This window comes from Diorhabda sublineata, chromosome 1, assembly GCF_026230105.1.
Source record: "Diorhabda sublineata isolate icDioSubl1.1 chromosome 1, icDioSubl1.1, whole genome shotgun sequence".
NCBI classification, from domain to species: domain Eukaryota; kingdom Metazoa; phylum Arthropoda; class Insecta; order Coleoptera; family Chrysomelidae; genus Diorhabda; species Diorhabda sublineata.
In genome coordinates this window covers 12,461,071-12,478,538 of record NC_079474.1, presented here as the reverse complement: position 1 = coordinate 12,478,538, position 17,468 = coordinate 12,461,071, and the positions used below count along the sequence as shown (strand labels likewise).

At 32.8% G+C, this 17,468-nt stretch overlaps 1 protein-coding gene across 3 annotated transcripts in view; it reads right to left on the bottom strand.

The window, feature by feature from the left end:
• Positions 1 to 98: 98 nt before the first annotated feature.
• The window catches only part of LOC130448530 (optomotor-blind protein), a 134,785-nt gene continuing 117,415 nt past the window's right edge, over positions 99 to 17,468 (bottom strand). For all 3 annotated transcript variants that reach the window (XM_056785956.1, XM_056785941.1, XM_056785945.1), the window contains 3 exons: positions 13,666 to 13,742; positions 7,965 to 8,152; positions 99 to 7,841 (listed from right to left, as the gene is read on the bottom strand). In XM_056785956.1, coding sequence (XP_056641934.1) covers positions 7,114 to 7,841; positions 7,965 to 8,152; positions 13,666 to 13,742 — 993 coding nt within the window. In that variant the 3' untranslated portion in view covers positions 99 to 7,113. The remainder of the gene's footprint in view (positions 7,842 to 7,964; positions 8,153 to 13,665; positions 13,743 to 17,468) is intronic.

The following is a 17,468-nucleotide window of genomic DNA, read 5'->3' as shown; positions in this document are numbered from 1 at the left end:
GACAGTCTGACATATTCATATCGGTGTTGCCATATCTTAAATACAAACACTTGTATTTTGATGTAGTCTTCTCGATTTGGTTGGAAAAAATAAAACACTTTGTTATGAATATCGTTTTAATTCTTAAACATGTACACAAGACACTTCACATTTTTTTCTCTACTTTGAATATATTATTTGAAAAGTACCAGCTACTGATTTTTATTAATAAATAAATTATATTCATTGTATCGGTACTGATCAAATTTGAACAAATAAAAAGCGTTTATAAGAAATTCGTTTTTTTTTGAAATATACCAAATATTCTTTTCGTATTGAGCTAAAATTTGATTACGGAAGAAAGTTTTTTTAACATATATATACAATTTAGTACCAAAAACAATTTTTAGTGTAATAAAATGTGTACAAAAATGCAGTAAATGATATAGAGGCAGAACTTGAATATATTAAATAAATATTATGACAACTATGTAAAAATGAATGTTACAGACTTACATAGAGCCTTAAATTAGTAAAAAAAATACGAGAAATGATAAAAATAGGAACATAATCGTGGATCATGAAGTTTTTCGTATTATAGGTAGAAAAAAATTGTTAAAAATTAGTATTTTGACTTATTGTATCGCACTAAAGGGTCTAAATCAATTTCTGGTACTAACACTACTAATTTCCGGATGATATTTTGAATTATTTATCGATTTATTGAATCATATACAATTTACACAAAAAAACAACTATTTACACATGGTATGTACAATTTTTTTTCAATTTTACATTCAAAAAAGGAACAAATTATATATTTTCGTACATTTTTCTATGAATACAGTCTACAAAATCACTATTATCGGCACTAAAAGTTATGGTTGAGAATTTTCAATTATGAAAAAAGTGATTTAAGGATGTGAATTGTCTCTAGCTTATACAGTGTTCAGTAAGTTTTACCAATGAAGTATTTAGTTCCCAGTATTTTGTTCGAAGATGATCAAAATGTTTGTAGATGTCAAACTAAGTGCATAAAGTATTTTTACTATAAAGAAGTGTATGGTACACATGAAACACCAAACTACAGAGAAATTTTGTACTAAAAAAGCAAAAAAAAAGATAACCAGATACTATATGAACAAAATTTGAACGAGAATTAGGAAATTGATTAAAAAAAGTTTCAACACATTTGAAAGTTAAAAATCTGTAGCATGGGTTTGTGGAAATAATGGAAAATATCAAGCTCACAATTTCCAATGTGTCGCACTCGTGGAAAACCAAATTACAGAAAAACCGATCGATATTGAGAACAGGAAAATTATAGAAACATATGAGACGTTAGAAAAGAACTTTTTAAGATACTGGATGGAAGAAAGCTGCAGGAGAATGAAGAAAAGAGCCATTATTAGTTAAAAATAGCTCTACAATTTCCAAAAAAACTTACCAAACGAGGAATTGTTTACATTATTACATCTAGTGTGTGTAAAAACAACTGGAAATGTCAATGTTACTTATTGAGCTATTTTTCCACTGAAAAAGCTTGTGGCACACGTAGAAAGCCCAAATACCAAAAAAAATTAAACAAAGAAACAGATGGTGAGTTAATATTGAAAATAGAAAACTCACAGAAACATGTAAGACGTTAGACGATAACTTTATGAAACACTGGATGAAGGAAACCTAGAGGAAAATGAAGAAATAGTAAAAAAGGCTCTAGAACTTTCAAAGAGTCTTACCAAACGAGAATGCAGATGCAGATTTTCTCTAGAGTTACTAAAAACGACTGGGGATGTCAAACTCACTGCCAGAACTGTTTTTCTATCGAAATAAGTGTGTAACACACGTAGAAAGCCCAAATATAACAAAATTTTGGAGAAAAATTGAATAGATTCAGAAGAAACGTCGATATTCGGATCAGAAAAATTTTAGAAACATGTAATACGGTAGAATAGAACTTTCTGAAGCATTGGATGAAAGAAAACTGAGGAAGAATGGAGAAAAAAGCTATTTTTAGTTAAAAATAGCTCTAGAATTTCCAAAAAACCTTACCAAACGAGGAATTGTTTACATTATTCCATCTAATGTGTGTAGAAACAACTGGAAATGTCAATGTTACTTATTGAGCTATTTTTCCACTGAAAAAGCTTGTGGCACACGTAGAAAGTCCAAATACCAAAAAAAGATTAAACGAAGAAACAGATGATGACTCAATATTGAAAATAGAAAACTCACAGAAGTACATAAGAGGTTAGAAGATAACTTTATGGAACACTGGATAAAGGAAACCTAGAGGAAAATGAAGAAATAGTTGAAAATAGCTCTAGAACTTTCAAAGAGTCTCACCAAACGAGAATGTAGATGCAGATTTTCTCTAGAGTTACTAAAAACGACTGGCAATGTCATATTCACTACCAGAACTGTTTTTCTATCGAAAAAAGTGTGTAACACACATAGAAAGCCCAAATATAATAAAATTTTGGAGAAAATTTGAATAGATTCAGAAGAAACGTCGATATTCGGATCAGAAAAATTATAGAAACATGTAATACGGTAGAATAGAACTTTCTGAATCATTGGATGAAAGAAAACTGAAGAAGAATGGAGAAAAAAGCTATTTTTAGTTAAAAATAATTCTAGAATTTCCAAAAAAACTTACCAAACGAGGACTTGTTTACATTATTACATCTAGTGTGTGTAAAAACAACTGGAAATGTCAAATTTACTGCTTCAGCTATTTTTCCACTGAAAAAAGCTTGTGGCATACGTAGAAAGCCCAAATACCAAAAAAAGATTAAACGAAGAAACAGATGATGACTCAATATTGAAAATAGAAAACTCACAGAAACACATAAGAGGTTAGAAGATAACTTTATGGAACACTGGATAAAGAAACCTAGAGGAAAATGAAGAAATAGTTGAAAATAGCTCTAGAACTTTCAAAGAGTCTCACCAAACGAGAATGTAGATGCAGATTTTCTCTAGAGTTACTAAAAACGACTGGCAATGTCATATTCACTACCAGAACTGTTTTTCTATCGAAAAAAGTGTGTAACACACATAGAAAGCCCAAATATAATAAAATTTTGGAGAAAATTTGAATAGATTCAGAAGAAACGTCGATATTCGGATCAGAAAAATTATAGAAACATGTAATACGGTAGAATAGAACTTTCTGAATCATTGGATGAAAGAAAACTGAAGAAGAATGGAGAAAAAAGCTATTTTTAGTTAAAAATAATTCTAGAATTTCCAAAAAAACTTACCAAACGAGGACTTGTTTACATTATTACATCTAGTGTGTGTAAAAACAACTGGAAATGTCAAATTTACTGCTTCAGCTATTTTTCCACTGAAAAAAGCTTGTGGCATACGTAGAAAGCCCAAATACCAAAAAAAGATTAAACGAAGAAACAGATGATGACTCAATATTGGAAATAGAAAACTCACAGAAACACATAAGAGGTTAGAAGATAACTTTATGGAACACTGGATAAAGGAAACCTAGAGGAAAATGAAGAAATAGTTGAAAATAGCTCTAGAACTTTCAAAGAGTCTCACCAAACGAGAATGTAGATGCAGATTTTCTCTAGAGTTACTAAAAACGACTGGCAATGTCATATTCACTACCAGAACTGTTTTTCTATCGAAAAAAGTGTGTAACACACATAGAAAGCCCAAATATAATAAAATTTTGGAGAAAATTTGAATAGATTCAGAAGAAACGTCGATATTCGGATCAGAAAAATTATAGAAACATGTAATACGGTAGAATAGAACTTTCTGAATCATTGGATGAAAGAAAACTGAAGAAGAATGGAGAAAAAAGCTATTTTTAGTTAAAAATAATTCTAGAATTTCCAAAAAAACTTACCAAACGAGGACTTGTTTACATTATTACATCTAGTGTGTGTAAAAACAACTGGAAATGTCAAATTTACTGCTTCAGCTATTTTTCCACTGAAAAAAGCTTGTGGCATACGTAGAAAGCCCAAATACCAAAAAAAAATTAAACAAAGAAACAGATGGTGAGTCAATATTGAAAATAGAAAACTCACAGAAACATGAAAGACGTTAGAAGATAACTTTATGAAACACTGGATGAAGGAAACCTAGAGGAAAATGAAGAAATAGTTAAAAATAGTTCTAGAACTTTCAAAGAGTCTTACCAAACGAGAATGCAGATGCAGATTTTCTCTAGAGTTACTAAAAACGACTGGGAATGTCAAACCCACTGCTTGAACTGTAATTTTTAAACTGGAAGGAAGAAAATTGAAGGATAGTGAATAAATGAGTTATAAATACTTAAAAATATCTTCAAAATCAAAAAATCCTTATCTAAGTATTTAGAAACATAATTTTGTTCAGCGATGAGAACGTTTGGACAAACGATTCGGAATATCAAATTATCCATAATAAAACACGTAAAAACGCATAATACAATGAAATTTTGTGAAAATAAACATAAAAAGAAATTAAAAGAGGATACAGAAAACAGTAAAAAAACGTAGAAAACGAAATGAAACATTAGAAGAACTCAAAGTGGCGAAGTAAAACAAAAAGATCTGCTTCTGAATCAACGTATCCACAAAATCTTCCCAAACTTGACACAAGTGAGACTATTAGTCGTTTTTATAAACAAAAATATAGTTTCTAGATGAGATATCAACATCTAATAGGTAAAGAACATCAGTCCTTTGTGTATCTTTTTTAAGTATTAGGACTTTTTATATCCTTATACTTGACAATCGTATTATATATATGTTAAATCTGATCGAAAATTGTCGCTCAACATAAATTTCAGTGCCTTGTCAACTAAAAATATCAGCACCAATAAGAAATGAAACTAAATATTGCTATCAAAAATGTATTATACAAATATAGGTTTGTACTTGGTAAGCTTGTAAAAAAAGCACTGCTTTGCTATTCGTTTCAATGTACAATGTAATTCAAATTCGACAATTTTGCTTTCTTTTAGTATTTATATCTATATTTAAATAAATAATTGCTCAGATGAACCAGAAGGTTAGTAAACAGAATTTTAGATACATCATACGTTTAAAAAAAAATCAACATTCAATTACTAATTTTCTTATTAGGAAATATTTTTATGAGCTTCACATTTTATTGCAAAAACACCCCGATAAACTTCTACGGCAATTTAAAGTCGAGTTCCACAAGGTTTTATCACAGGTTCACTAAGTGCCGTACAAGATAGTTCCTAGGTCAATATTTTCTATTTGCTCTGTATATATTTCCACATTTTCCAACTTCTTATAGTTTCAAATAAAAGAAATTTCCAACGCGGTTCAACACAAACATGCAAATTTCACGAATTTAGTGCAAGCAGTAGTTCCGGAATCTTTAGTATCAAATAAATACAACTTAGTTCTTTCAGAATCAGTGAATCATTCAAAAGTATATATAAATAACATCATATGAAAGATTAATCCCTAGGAATGAACAAAACCGCTTACAATATGAGTATCGTACATAATTCGGAATATTTTTATTACAATCATCTTTTAGTAGGATTTCCCGTTCACAATCAGTAGTTTTGTGAGTTGTGGAAGTAGGTGGTGTATTGAAAGTCAAATTATCCTTAAATAAATGTATGTGGGAGCTGTGGCTTCAAGATCAATCATTAACAAGTCGTTTAGAAAATTCTGTTAACGTTCTGCTAGAACTTAGCACAGAGCGAGGCCAAATAATTGATAAAAAACTCCAATATCTATCAAAAGATGTTTAAAAAATGATTTTAATTACTTTCAACTGACTTCTTAATAGAGAAATATCCAGAAAATCGAATATACTCTAAAAAGTTTCAAAGTAATGTGTGACAATGAGACGTAAAAGGAATTTTTCAAAATCGTTGAGGTATGTTCGATAAGAACACTGAAAAGTTTTTAAAGAATAGTTTCAGATATAAAAACAGTAGATAAAAGGCAACCAGAAACACTTATTACAAATAAAACTTCGAAACAACAAATTCCTCGTTATATTTAATTTTACTGAATTATCTTCGCTTGTTATATCGAGTACAACTCTGTACAGTTCTGAATGATGTCCACGTTTTTCGAATTATAAGGATTAAAACCATTTTTCGTCGATGTTTCAATGTTCCGGTTCTTCTAGATCATGTGAAGTATCGTAAATCTACTAAAATGTCACGGATATCGACAGGCGTGATGTAAACAAACTACAGAGACCGACTAATTTGGAAGACCACAAGATGAAAATATTGTAAAAAAACAATCGGTGGTTGAATATAGTTGGATTTCATACTAATTCGAGGGCACAAAAACACAAAAACAAAACATGAAAAGTTATTTATACAAGAATCACGAAGTCCCAATAACAAAAAGATTTTCTTTGGATCGCAAACGAAGAAAAATGTTAGTTGTTAGAATGAGACGAAATATGTTTTAAGGAAGCAACAATATTGAAAGTAACATGCAAAAGAAGGCACCAAATGAGAATCTGAAGTATCACCAGTTGAAAGTACAAGCTACAAAGTTTTATGAAAATATTAAATCAAAAAGATAGAGAATGTCAAACTCTCTACATGAGATCTATTCCTCAAAAAATGGTGTGGTTTACGTGGAAATGTAAAATCCAGAGAAAACGATACATTTAAGAAAGAAATAGACTATAAAGAGAACAAAAAAAAATGCAGAAGCCTTTAAAAATCTAAAATATGTCTATATCTAACACTGGATGGTAGAAATCTGAATGGAAATCAGAAGAACCATCCGTTGAAAGTAGCCACAAAGTTTTCAAAAAACACTACCAAAAGATAATTGGTTTTTCTCATGTTTATAAAAATAATTTGGAATGATAAACTCAATTTATACTAACAGGTGCAATTACCAAAAACAGATCCAATCAAAGCCAAAGAAGATTCGATAAGCTTCATGAAAAACGTACAAAAAAAATTCCGTAAAAGGCATGTGGACAAAACACCTTCCTCGTTCTGAACCAACAATTAAAGTATTAAAAGTCTTTGGTGGTATTTAATCATATTGGAAATAATTTAAGAAAAATATAAAAAGACCTAGGAACATTTTGATAGTAAAATGTATAATTTAAGATTTCGAAAAAAAAAAAAAATAATTATATGGCTTACTAATAAAATTACTTATCAATATTTTCATTTTGTTTCACGTCCAAACCGTTCACCATTTTTTCAATATTCTTTAAATCACTAGGCGAGCTCGCTGTTTCAGGTTTCGGAGATGTCGTATTCGGCCTTAGCGGGGGAGACACAGAACTCGCCCTAATTTTCCCCGATGGGGAATTACTGAGACTCCTGGTGTGCGAACTGGGAGTAACCGTCTCGAAAGCACTACCAAGAGGCGAAGAACTAACTCCCGTCGTTGAATTAGGTAGTGTATAAGGCGCGAACCTATGTCCTCCCTTCAAGTGATTATGTATAGGAGAAGTAGGAGACAGGTGGTGGCCGTGTGGATTGGGATGTGTGAGATTCTGATAATGAGAAAATAGAGCGGGATGTTGAGCCGCGAGGGCTAGTTGAGCGTTGAACAACAAACTAGGATTCATACCGGGACTATGGGAACCGGTGAAGAGGCTCAACGGCGGACCAAATGGTGAATGTCCTCCAGCACCTGGGTAGATACCAGGAGGATATAAATAAGGAAGTAAATGTGGCGGTGGATGAATCGGAGGTCCTACACTTATATTCGGAGACGGATATTCTCCCGATGGATTCGAAGGTCCTGCTGAATCTTTAGGAGATGTCGAAGGACGAGGACGAAACGCCGTACTACCCGGCGATTCCGAACAACTACTTTCTGATCCGGAATCGTCGTGAAGACGTCTTCTGATCGAATCTTCTTCTACACCTGGAACAAAACGCGAATATAGTTCATGACATAGTCTAATAATTGATATATGAGATGAGAACTAATGATTATTTGATACCAAAATTTTGTTTTTGTGTCTTGTTAAGATATTAAGTATCTTACCTGATTGATTCAATGATGAGGTTATGGGTGTCGAAGAATGCAAAGATGGTCTTGGACTATCGGCCGTACCTACGACGTCTAATTCGGAATCATCCGTTTTGGATACAGTACTACTATCAGCTGACATTCGGGCTGGTAGAGGATGCGAAGTTTTATCGTCTGTATGCCTTTGCGCTAGCATTGCCTGTCTGTAACAATATAAAGAATAAAATTATTAAATTTGACGTTTGGAATAAGATAGACAAATCGTCGAAAACCTAACCTAATCTAAACCGAAACATTGACCTCGCAAATTATTTCGATCTGTGGAAATTAATAATCATTGGGTACCAAACAAGGTTTATACGGTGGATGATCCATCAATTCTAAGTTTTTCACTGTTCAAAAACGTTTTTGTCTCGCATTGTCTTGGTGGAGAATGACTTGTATTCCCTGATTGGTACTTCTGGCAGAAAAATGCTGGTGTTTGCTTTAATAAAACAGAGGTTATTTTGAAAAACCACACCACCATTTGTGGTGCTTCATGCTTGAACAAAATTTATTGGATTCGACTCGTCTTGAAAGACTTAACAGTCGATTGTTGTTAAGTTTCGGGTTCGCCTGTCAAATTTTGCGGTCAATCATAAATAACTTTCCCTAATATTGATTTTAACCACAAATTGTACTACCGTATGATTTTCATCCCCTGGATAGACATAGAAAAAACAAAATTTAATTCAACCCCCTTAGATTCCAAACAGTTGGCCTGCTAATATATGCATATCACTTACTGTAAATGCAAATTTGATACACCCACCAAACGAATAGCGAAAAGTCGGGGGTTTGTCACCCTTTTTGACCTTCTGCAAATGCCACCGCTAATTTGATAGTGTTAAGCCTTATTGTCACCCTTTGTGTCTTCATTTCCACTCGCCTTTTAATTTAAACTTTTCCTAAAGAAAGAATAAGTTGCTTGACGGGATGCCGAAAAGTCTTTACGGTTTAGGGTATGAAAATCGACTTGGAGAGAGTTGGAATAGGGGTTGGAAAATGCTAGGTCACATATATAATTTAGAATTAGTTTTTCCGGTTTTAATCTGAATTATTTGGTAATTTAAGTCTGCCCTAATGAATTTTCCGAAAATCTTATCGAATTTACTTATAAATTATCAAAATATGTGGTTCAAAGTCTAGATTTTTTTATTTTCGATATAATTGATGAATATTATACCATTTATAAACCACTCAACTGATATTTCAGCCGATTTTTGTCTCTTTCCATGCTTTTGAATCTGTTCCAATTCATTTCGAATCTTTTCTTTGTATATGTACACACCCTATCATCCACTTTCACTTTGTTATTGATCTCGTGATTCATTAACCTTTTTAAGTAACCCTCATTGGTCTTAACAGGTCTCAGTATCTTCCTTAAGACCTCTATCTCTCTAATATTCAAATATTCTTTCGTGATAGGCACATGGTTTTGGTTTTCGTATGTAATGATTGGTCTAATTCACATATTTTCAATACGCTTTTTTTGATGCTCTTATTTTCTCAATTTCTTTTATGTTTCGCTCATTTTCACCACCAAATCTTTTCAATTGACTTCCTTCCAAAACGATCTCACTCCCATTATTTATCTTGGGCGTATTTTGAAGTTTTCTGCAGCTTTCTGAATTACCTCCAGCTTGGGATCTATTCTATGGCTTCTTTTCCTGATTTTAACATTTTAGTGGTTCGTTCTTTCATAGCATTTAAAGAAAAAGTACTTAAATCTATTGAAGATATAGAGGATTGAAGGAAATGGCAGAAAAAGACTTCCTTCACTGTTTTGAACAATGGGAGATTCGATTTGAAAGTCGAAGCTAACTGAAAATCATATAAATTCAATAATAGCAGTAGCAGTATCAGCTTAGGATCTTTTTGGTCACGTATAGCTATATTTTTTATTGAAAAATCGATAGAAACGTTTCTAGAAACATTTTTTTCAACAGAAATGTACTTAAATATCGTCGTCGTTCCCTCTCGATCTCTCGTATACTCGAAAAGGTTACTAGCTATAATTATCGCAGTAACCGGTCAATTAAACCTTGTTATAATTCAACCAGATCGCCACCCTTTGTCTGACCCTTCTTTCACTACTCGCTGTATATAAATTCGTTCTACCCTCGAGCTCAATTTCTGTATGCGACATATCAATCGCTCCATTCTGCTAGGATGATACTAAAAACAGTGCCGTACGAATGTGAATTTAATTTAGTAACTAATATTAACACTGAAGATGATATAGTAAAGAAATAAATCTAGTTTCAAGTCAAATTCATAGCCTCTTAATTGATTCATCCTCTGTCTACCCTGAAATTGGTTCAAAAAATGAGGTACTGCTTAACTAACCGGATTTTGGTGCATTGACAAAGAAACCTCAAAAAAAAGACACAAAGATGTTGATTGAGATGTTGATGATGCAACGATGTAGCAAACTGCAGTCTGGGGAGATGAATTAAGCATCTAGTTTTGTTGGACGACTACCAGAAGCTGATATGAGGAGGTTATGTCAAGAAAACCAAACAGTACTCGGCGATAGATCGTTCAAATATTGTTGATAGGATCAGGGGGAATCAGTGATGATCAGACAGGACCCTGGAATGTTTTAACAGCAAGGATGATGCAACGATGTAGCAACTGCAGGGTGGGAAGATGAATTAAGCATCTAGTTTTGTTGGAGGACTGCCCGAAGCTGAGATGAAGAGGTTCTGACAAGAAAACCAAGCAGTACACGGCAATCAATCGTTCAAATATTGTTGATAGCATCAGAGGGAATCAGTGATGATCAGACAGGACCCTGGAATGTTTTAACAGCAAGGATGATGTAACGATGTAGCAACTGCAGGGTGGGAAGATGAATTAAGCATCTAGTTTTGTTGGACGACTACTAGAAGCTGAGATAAAGAGGTTATGACAAGAAAACCAAGCAGTACTCGGCAATCGATCGTTCAAATATTGTTGATAGCATCAGGGGGAATCAGTGATGATCAGACAGGAGCCTGGAATGTTTTAACAGCAAGGATGATGCAACGATGTAGCAACTGCAGGGTGGGAAGATGAATTAAGCATCTAGTTTTGTTGGACGACTACCAGAAGCTGAGATAAAGAGGTTATGACAAGAAAACCAAGCAGTACTCGGCAATCAATCGTTCAAATATTGTTGATAGCATCAGAGGGAATCAGTGATGATCAGACAGGACCCTGGAATGTTTTAACAGCAAGGATGATGCAACGATGTAGCAACTGCAGGGTGGGAAGATGAATTAAGCATCTAGTTTTGTTGGACGACTACCAGAAGCTGAGATAAAGAGGTTATGACAAGAAAACCAAGCAGTACTCGGCAATCGATCGTTCAAATATTGTTGATAGCATCAGGGGGAATCAGTGATGATCAGACAGGAGCCTGGAATGTTTTAACAGCAAGGATGATGCAACGATGTAGCAACTGCAGGGTGGGAAGATGAATTAAGCATCTAGTTTTGTTGGACGACTACCAGAAGCTGAGATAAAGAGGTTATGACAAGAAAACCAAGCAGTACACGGCAATCAATCGTTCAAATATTGTTGATAGCATCAGAGGGAATCAGTAATGATCAGACAGGACCCTGGAATGTTTTAACAGCAAGGATGATGCAACGATGTAGCAACTGCAGGGTGGGAAGATGAATTAAGCATCTAGTTTTGTTGGACGACTACCAGAAGCTGAGATAAAGAGGTTATGACAAGAAAACCAAGCAGTACTCGGCAATCGATCGTTCAAATATTGTTGATAGGATCAGGGGGAATCAGTGATGATCAGACAGAAGCCTGGAATGTTTTAACAGCAAGGATGATGCAACGATGTAGCAGCTGCAGTCTGGGAAGATGAATTAAGCATCTAGTTTTATTGGACGACTACCAGAAGCTGATATGAAGAGGTTATGACAAGAAAACCAAACAGTACTCGGCAATCGATCGTTCAAATATTGTTGATAGCATCAGGGGGAATCAGTGATGATCAGACAGGACCCTGGAATGTTTTAACAGCAAGGATGATGCAACGATGTAGCAACTGCAGGGTGGGAAGATGAATTAAGCATCTAGTTTTGTTGGACGACTACCAGAAGTTGAGATAATGAGGTTATGTTCAAAAACCAAGCAGTACTTGGCAACACTAAAATGTTTTAACACCAAGGATGATAGGTTGAGAATTTCTTTAAGCTCTTGGGTTTGAATTACTGAATGATACACTCCGTCCGTACTAGGAGTCGATTGAGAATGGTTTAATCTGTCGTAATTTTACAGTAGTCAAAAATGTTAAGTATAAAAATCAAGTTTTTGCTAGAAGTAAATTTAAAAGAAACAATTTGTAAGATTTCTCTGTCCTCAAGTCTTTAGTTGTGTTGTAATCACAGATTTATGCGTCGCCTATGGATTTAGATAAAAGCACTCGAGGCACCACAAAGCAAGCTGTTAACATCCACTGGTAATCAATTGACATAGGTTAAATTGTCACTGGAAGCCTGAAATCTCTTATATCTCGATCTAAAAATATATTTCCAACGATCTATCAATGACAGAAGGATCACACTGATAAAGAAAAAGTGCAACATGTTGAGAATGATGTTAAAAAAAGTTTTTTCCCTAAATTCATCTTTTATTTGATAATTTCAGTAATCTAGTGTGGTAATTCTGTATTTCTCAAACTTATGTAACTTATAAAAGTAAAAAACACCTCAAATAACAAATATTAATTATATTTAGTACATTATTCTAACAGAAATTTCTTACTGAGCAAATTAAAACTTAAGACATTTTAAAATAAATTTTAAAAGTACGTAGATTCAAATTCTGGTGATAAACATTTAAAACATTGAAGCATGAGAAATTTTTGGATTGAATCTGTGTCTGCTCACTCTTGCTTGTACAACCATTTCAAGAAGCTTTTAATGATGTATATAAAGACAGAAAACAAAGATGTAACTTTGCACTTTGCTATACAAACCGGAAATTACAAATCATAGTTGTTTTATTTGAAGAAACTCAACAATATTTATGGAACCAGAAATATTTTATTAGGCACTTAAAACTTTTGTTGATACTGCTAGATGAAAAGATGGTGAGTTATATGGACTTTCAAAGTTATGGACACCATAAGCTTGCTACAAGTTCTAATAACTTTTGAGGAAGATTAGATCAGCTTGGTTTTAGATTTGAACTCAACCAAAGACAGTTTTAGTCTCTATTTTCTAAAATATTCGTCCATTTTGAGTCTGTTTCAAGGAGTGAAGTGAAAGAGGAAGCTCCAGTTCAGATATGTACCTCCTTGTACATTCAACGCTGTCAAGATTAAAAAGAAATCAAGGGAAAGACAATTCACAGGTTCGTTCCAACTCATCCTTGGTACGGTGACGATTCTGCGCAATAAAATTCGTGTTCCAGTCGGGCAGTTCTGTTTTGTTTGTATCGTTTGGGAATCGTTTCCGGGACGGTTTTTTCGATATTTGGTAGATTGCAAGTACTGTTACAAGAACCGTGCATAACTTTTAATCTTGGCGATGGAATGAAACGATTTCGAGACAAAAAGTGTAGTTCTTAGCAGATTGTGATTCTGGTACCTCAATTAATCCATTAAATAAGAATTCTACTTCAACAAAACGTCTTGACGAATTATAGAAATGTCGAACTTGATACTTACTTTTTTTCCCGCTTTCCTGCACCCGTGTCTCTGAATCCTTTGGCGAAGGGGTTATTGTCAATTTTCAATTGCGTTATCTGTAATCAAAATAAATTAAATGGAAATAAAAAAAAACAGTTGAGTGACTCATTCTTCATCACGTGGAACCTACATATGGAGATATCTGTAAGGTGGGTACCGCGATTGCTTGAAGCCGATCAAAAGCTCTTAACGGAGAGACAATTGTCATTTAGACCGATTGGATCACAGTTATACGGCAGCAGTGGTATTTAGAAAATAGATTACATCGATATTTATGAGCATTTTTATTATTCTATCGTTGTAAATAGCAATTTGTTGAAACAGTCGCTGTTTTATTGCATCAATATAAACAATAATTCAAACTAACTTTCAACTAGTTCTTTCTCAGTAATCAATACTGTGTCCCACGAGTTAAAACTATCTGTATATTGCAAAATACTTATAGTAAAATCATGAAAATCACTACGTTTTCAGATACGATAATTTTAACTAAAATATTTTCAAAGTTGGCCGATTTCCCGTTATCTTAAATAAAACATCCTGTATATTAATACGTTTTTGACATCTACATAAAATTTAAGTCTACTTTTGTCTGAAAACTTTTTTCGAAAAATGCATACTTTTTGAATTATTAATTTTTTTGTAAAAAATTTGACCGTTGCATACCCTTATAAATTATTTGTTTACGAAAATACCCTTGAGGATATAAAAATGATTTCTATTTGGTTACTTTTAGCAAAGTCAGACGTATTTGAATTTATGTTGAAAAATTCTCCATTTTGTACAAGGTGTGTATAAAAAGTGTTCAAAATTTAACTTCATAAATATCAATTTTTATTATTTTTTTAAATAGGATCACACGGTTTTTCTATTTTAATGCATTCGGAGGTAAAAGTGAAAAATAAGGCAATTACATAAAAAAGTATTTTTCCTTATCTTGTCAATGTAATGAATGTATTAAAATAGAAAAAAACCGGGTGATTCTATTTAAAAAAATAAAAAAATTTAATATTTATGAAGTTCAACTTTGAACACTTTTTATACACACCCTGTATAAAATGAAAAATTTTTCAACATAGATTCAAGTACGTTTGACTTTAAGGGTTCCCTCGTAAAAAATAATTTATAAAGGTCTGCAAAGGTTAAATTTTTTACAAAAAAACTAATAACTCAAAAAGTATGCATTGCTCAAAAAAGTTTTTTGACAAAAGTATACTTAAATATCATGTAGATTCCAAAAATGTATTAATCTACAGGGTGTTCTACTTAAAATAATAAAGTTATTTATATAGTTAAATATTTATAATATATAAATATTTATAAAGTTATATCTTTGAAAATATATTAGTTAAAAAGATCGTATCCGAAAACCCAAACCTAGAAATTTTCATAATTCTATTATAAGTATTTTGCCATATACAAAGTGTTTTAACTCGTCATGGGACACCCTATATAGTTGTAAAGGATGATTTTTCATAGTTTTGATTGAATTATCTGGAACAGGAAAGTACAAAGGTATACTAAATATTAATAATAATACACGATACTTTGTGTAAAACTAAACTTTGGTATTTTTTTTTATATAAAAAAATCGATTTTAAACGATTGAAATACCCCCGATCGATCAATTTGTTAGTAGCGGAATTTACTCTTCATTCTTTATCTTTATCAAGATCGAAATTTTCGGGAAATAAATTGGTCGACGAAATAAACACAAATAAGAGAATTTAAAATATGTCATCGAAAGAAAAATTCGGCCTACCGGTTACCACAAGCTTCGGCATTTCTTATTAATTTCCTATTCTAGGAATTGTCAAAGCAGCCGCGACTTGGTGAGAAAATTGTTGTTATAATTAGTTATCACAAGGTCGGAGCCAAACCGTTTTCTGGGAAGGATTTTTTTTATATATATATAAATACAAAAACTTAGTTCAGCAGTGAACAATTGGGCAAAATTAGTTGAACGATCACAAATTCTACACATTCTTTTTAGCTTTTTAGTTAATAGAAATTGCTACAAAAACATCAATTCTCTTCTAATTATTATAATTATAAATAAATCGACACCAATTCATAATCAGAAGTGGAAGATGTTCAAGATAGTTTCGACGAGAAGTGAAGCGCTTTTCTCCATTCCGATTGAGGTGCCTCCAAAACATCTGACTTGATTGCATCAACTGGTTCTTCAACTTAATCGACCAAACAACGACTGTACGGTTTTTGAGCCATCAATTCGAAGTTTTGACTGTTCAAAAACGTTTTCGTTTAAGCTATGTGAAAGCTCGCATCGTCTACCATTCAGAATTCAGACCGCCCTACGTTGCTCTAATGGAACGTTGCTTGATTTGGCTAGCCTTGAACTACCACTACCTTTCGAAGCACTTGAACATATCTTTTGACATTGTTTTCTATCCGATTTTGGACGAAATTCATCTTGTAACCAAGTAGGACCACGATCGGATTCTAAAAAACCCCTCGACTCGAAATGGTGCTTCATCACCAAATGTCAAAGCGAGTTGATTGGCATTTTTTGACAAAGATGAATGTTTTATGATGAATAATAGTTTATGTTTATATTTGTTTCAACTTCAACGATCTAAAGAGTTATTAAAGAAGAAAATTATGACGAGGATCAAACAGCACATGAAAATCCATAGCAGGCGTTCTTATTTAGAAAAGAATTTTCGACAGTAAATGAAATCTTTTGAAAAGAATTTATTTTGACTGGAAAAATCATTCCATGAAGTCAATATAGAAATAGAAAGAAGCGATATTAAAAAATGAAGAAGAAATCACCTTAGAACTATAAGAGAAATGTTAAACTGTTAAATTTTTAAAACGACTCATGGTTTCATCTACCATCTCCAGGAAAACAAAGGATATAATTTGAAATAAGTTCATTTTTCAGACTGAATAATGCTACCCAAAAACTGAAAAAGGAAATCTAAAATATCAAGAATAAAACACAAATAAGTGAATACTTGAAGGAATTGGTAAACGACAAGTGTATCATTCAAAAACCTTGGACTAGAAACAATCAACAAAAAGCAAATAGATTTGCAGAACATTTAGCTCAAACTTTAGCATCTACAGAACGAAAAACGACTTGAACAGTTAATACAGAATCGAAACATCTTCAAAATAACTTAAACTAATCCAAAGGAAGTATCCACAAGTAAATATCAACCTGAACAGAGCATCTGACTTCGACTTAATCCCAGGAGAGATACTACATTTACCAAAGAAAGCTACAATCGAATTAAAGCTGCTTTTCAAATTGAGTAGGTATGTATGATTCGCAAACCAGGTAAACCCATTTCAATATAGACCAAGTACACAGAACTAAGTCATAGAAAAGAAAAAAGTTTTCTTGGACGTGGCTCAGGCATTTGACAAAGTTTGACATGATTCCCAAACCAGAAAAACCACCAAACGTAGTAAAATATTATTTAAACAAAGAAAATTCATACCTTCACTTCAGCTTGACTTCATTCCACTATAGACCAAGTACACAGAACTAAGTCATAGAAAAGAAAAAAGTTTTCTTGGATGTGGCTCAGGCATTTGACAAAGTTTGACATGATTCCCAAGCCAGAAAAACCACCAAACGTAGTAAAATATTATTTAAACAAAGAAAATTCATACCTTCACTTCAGTTTGACTTCATTCCACTATAGACCAAGTACACAGAACTAAGTCATAGAAAAGAAAAAAGTTTTCTTGGACGTGGCTCAGGCATTTGACAAAGTTTGACATGATTCCCAAACCAGAAAAACCACCAA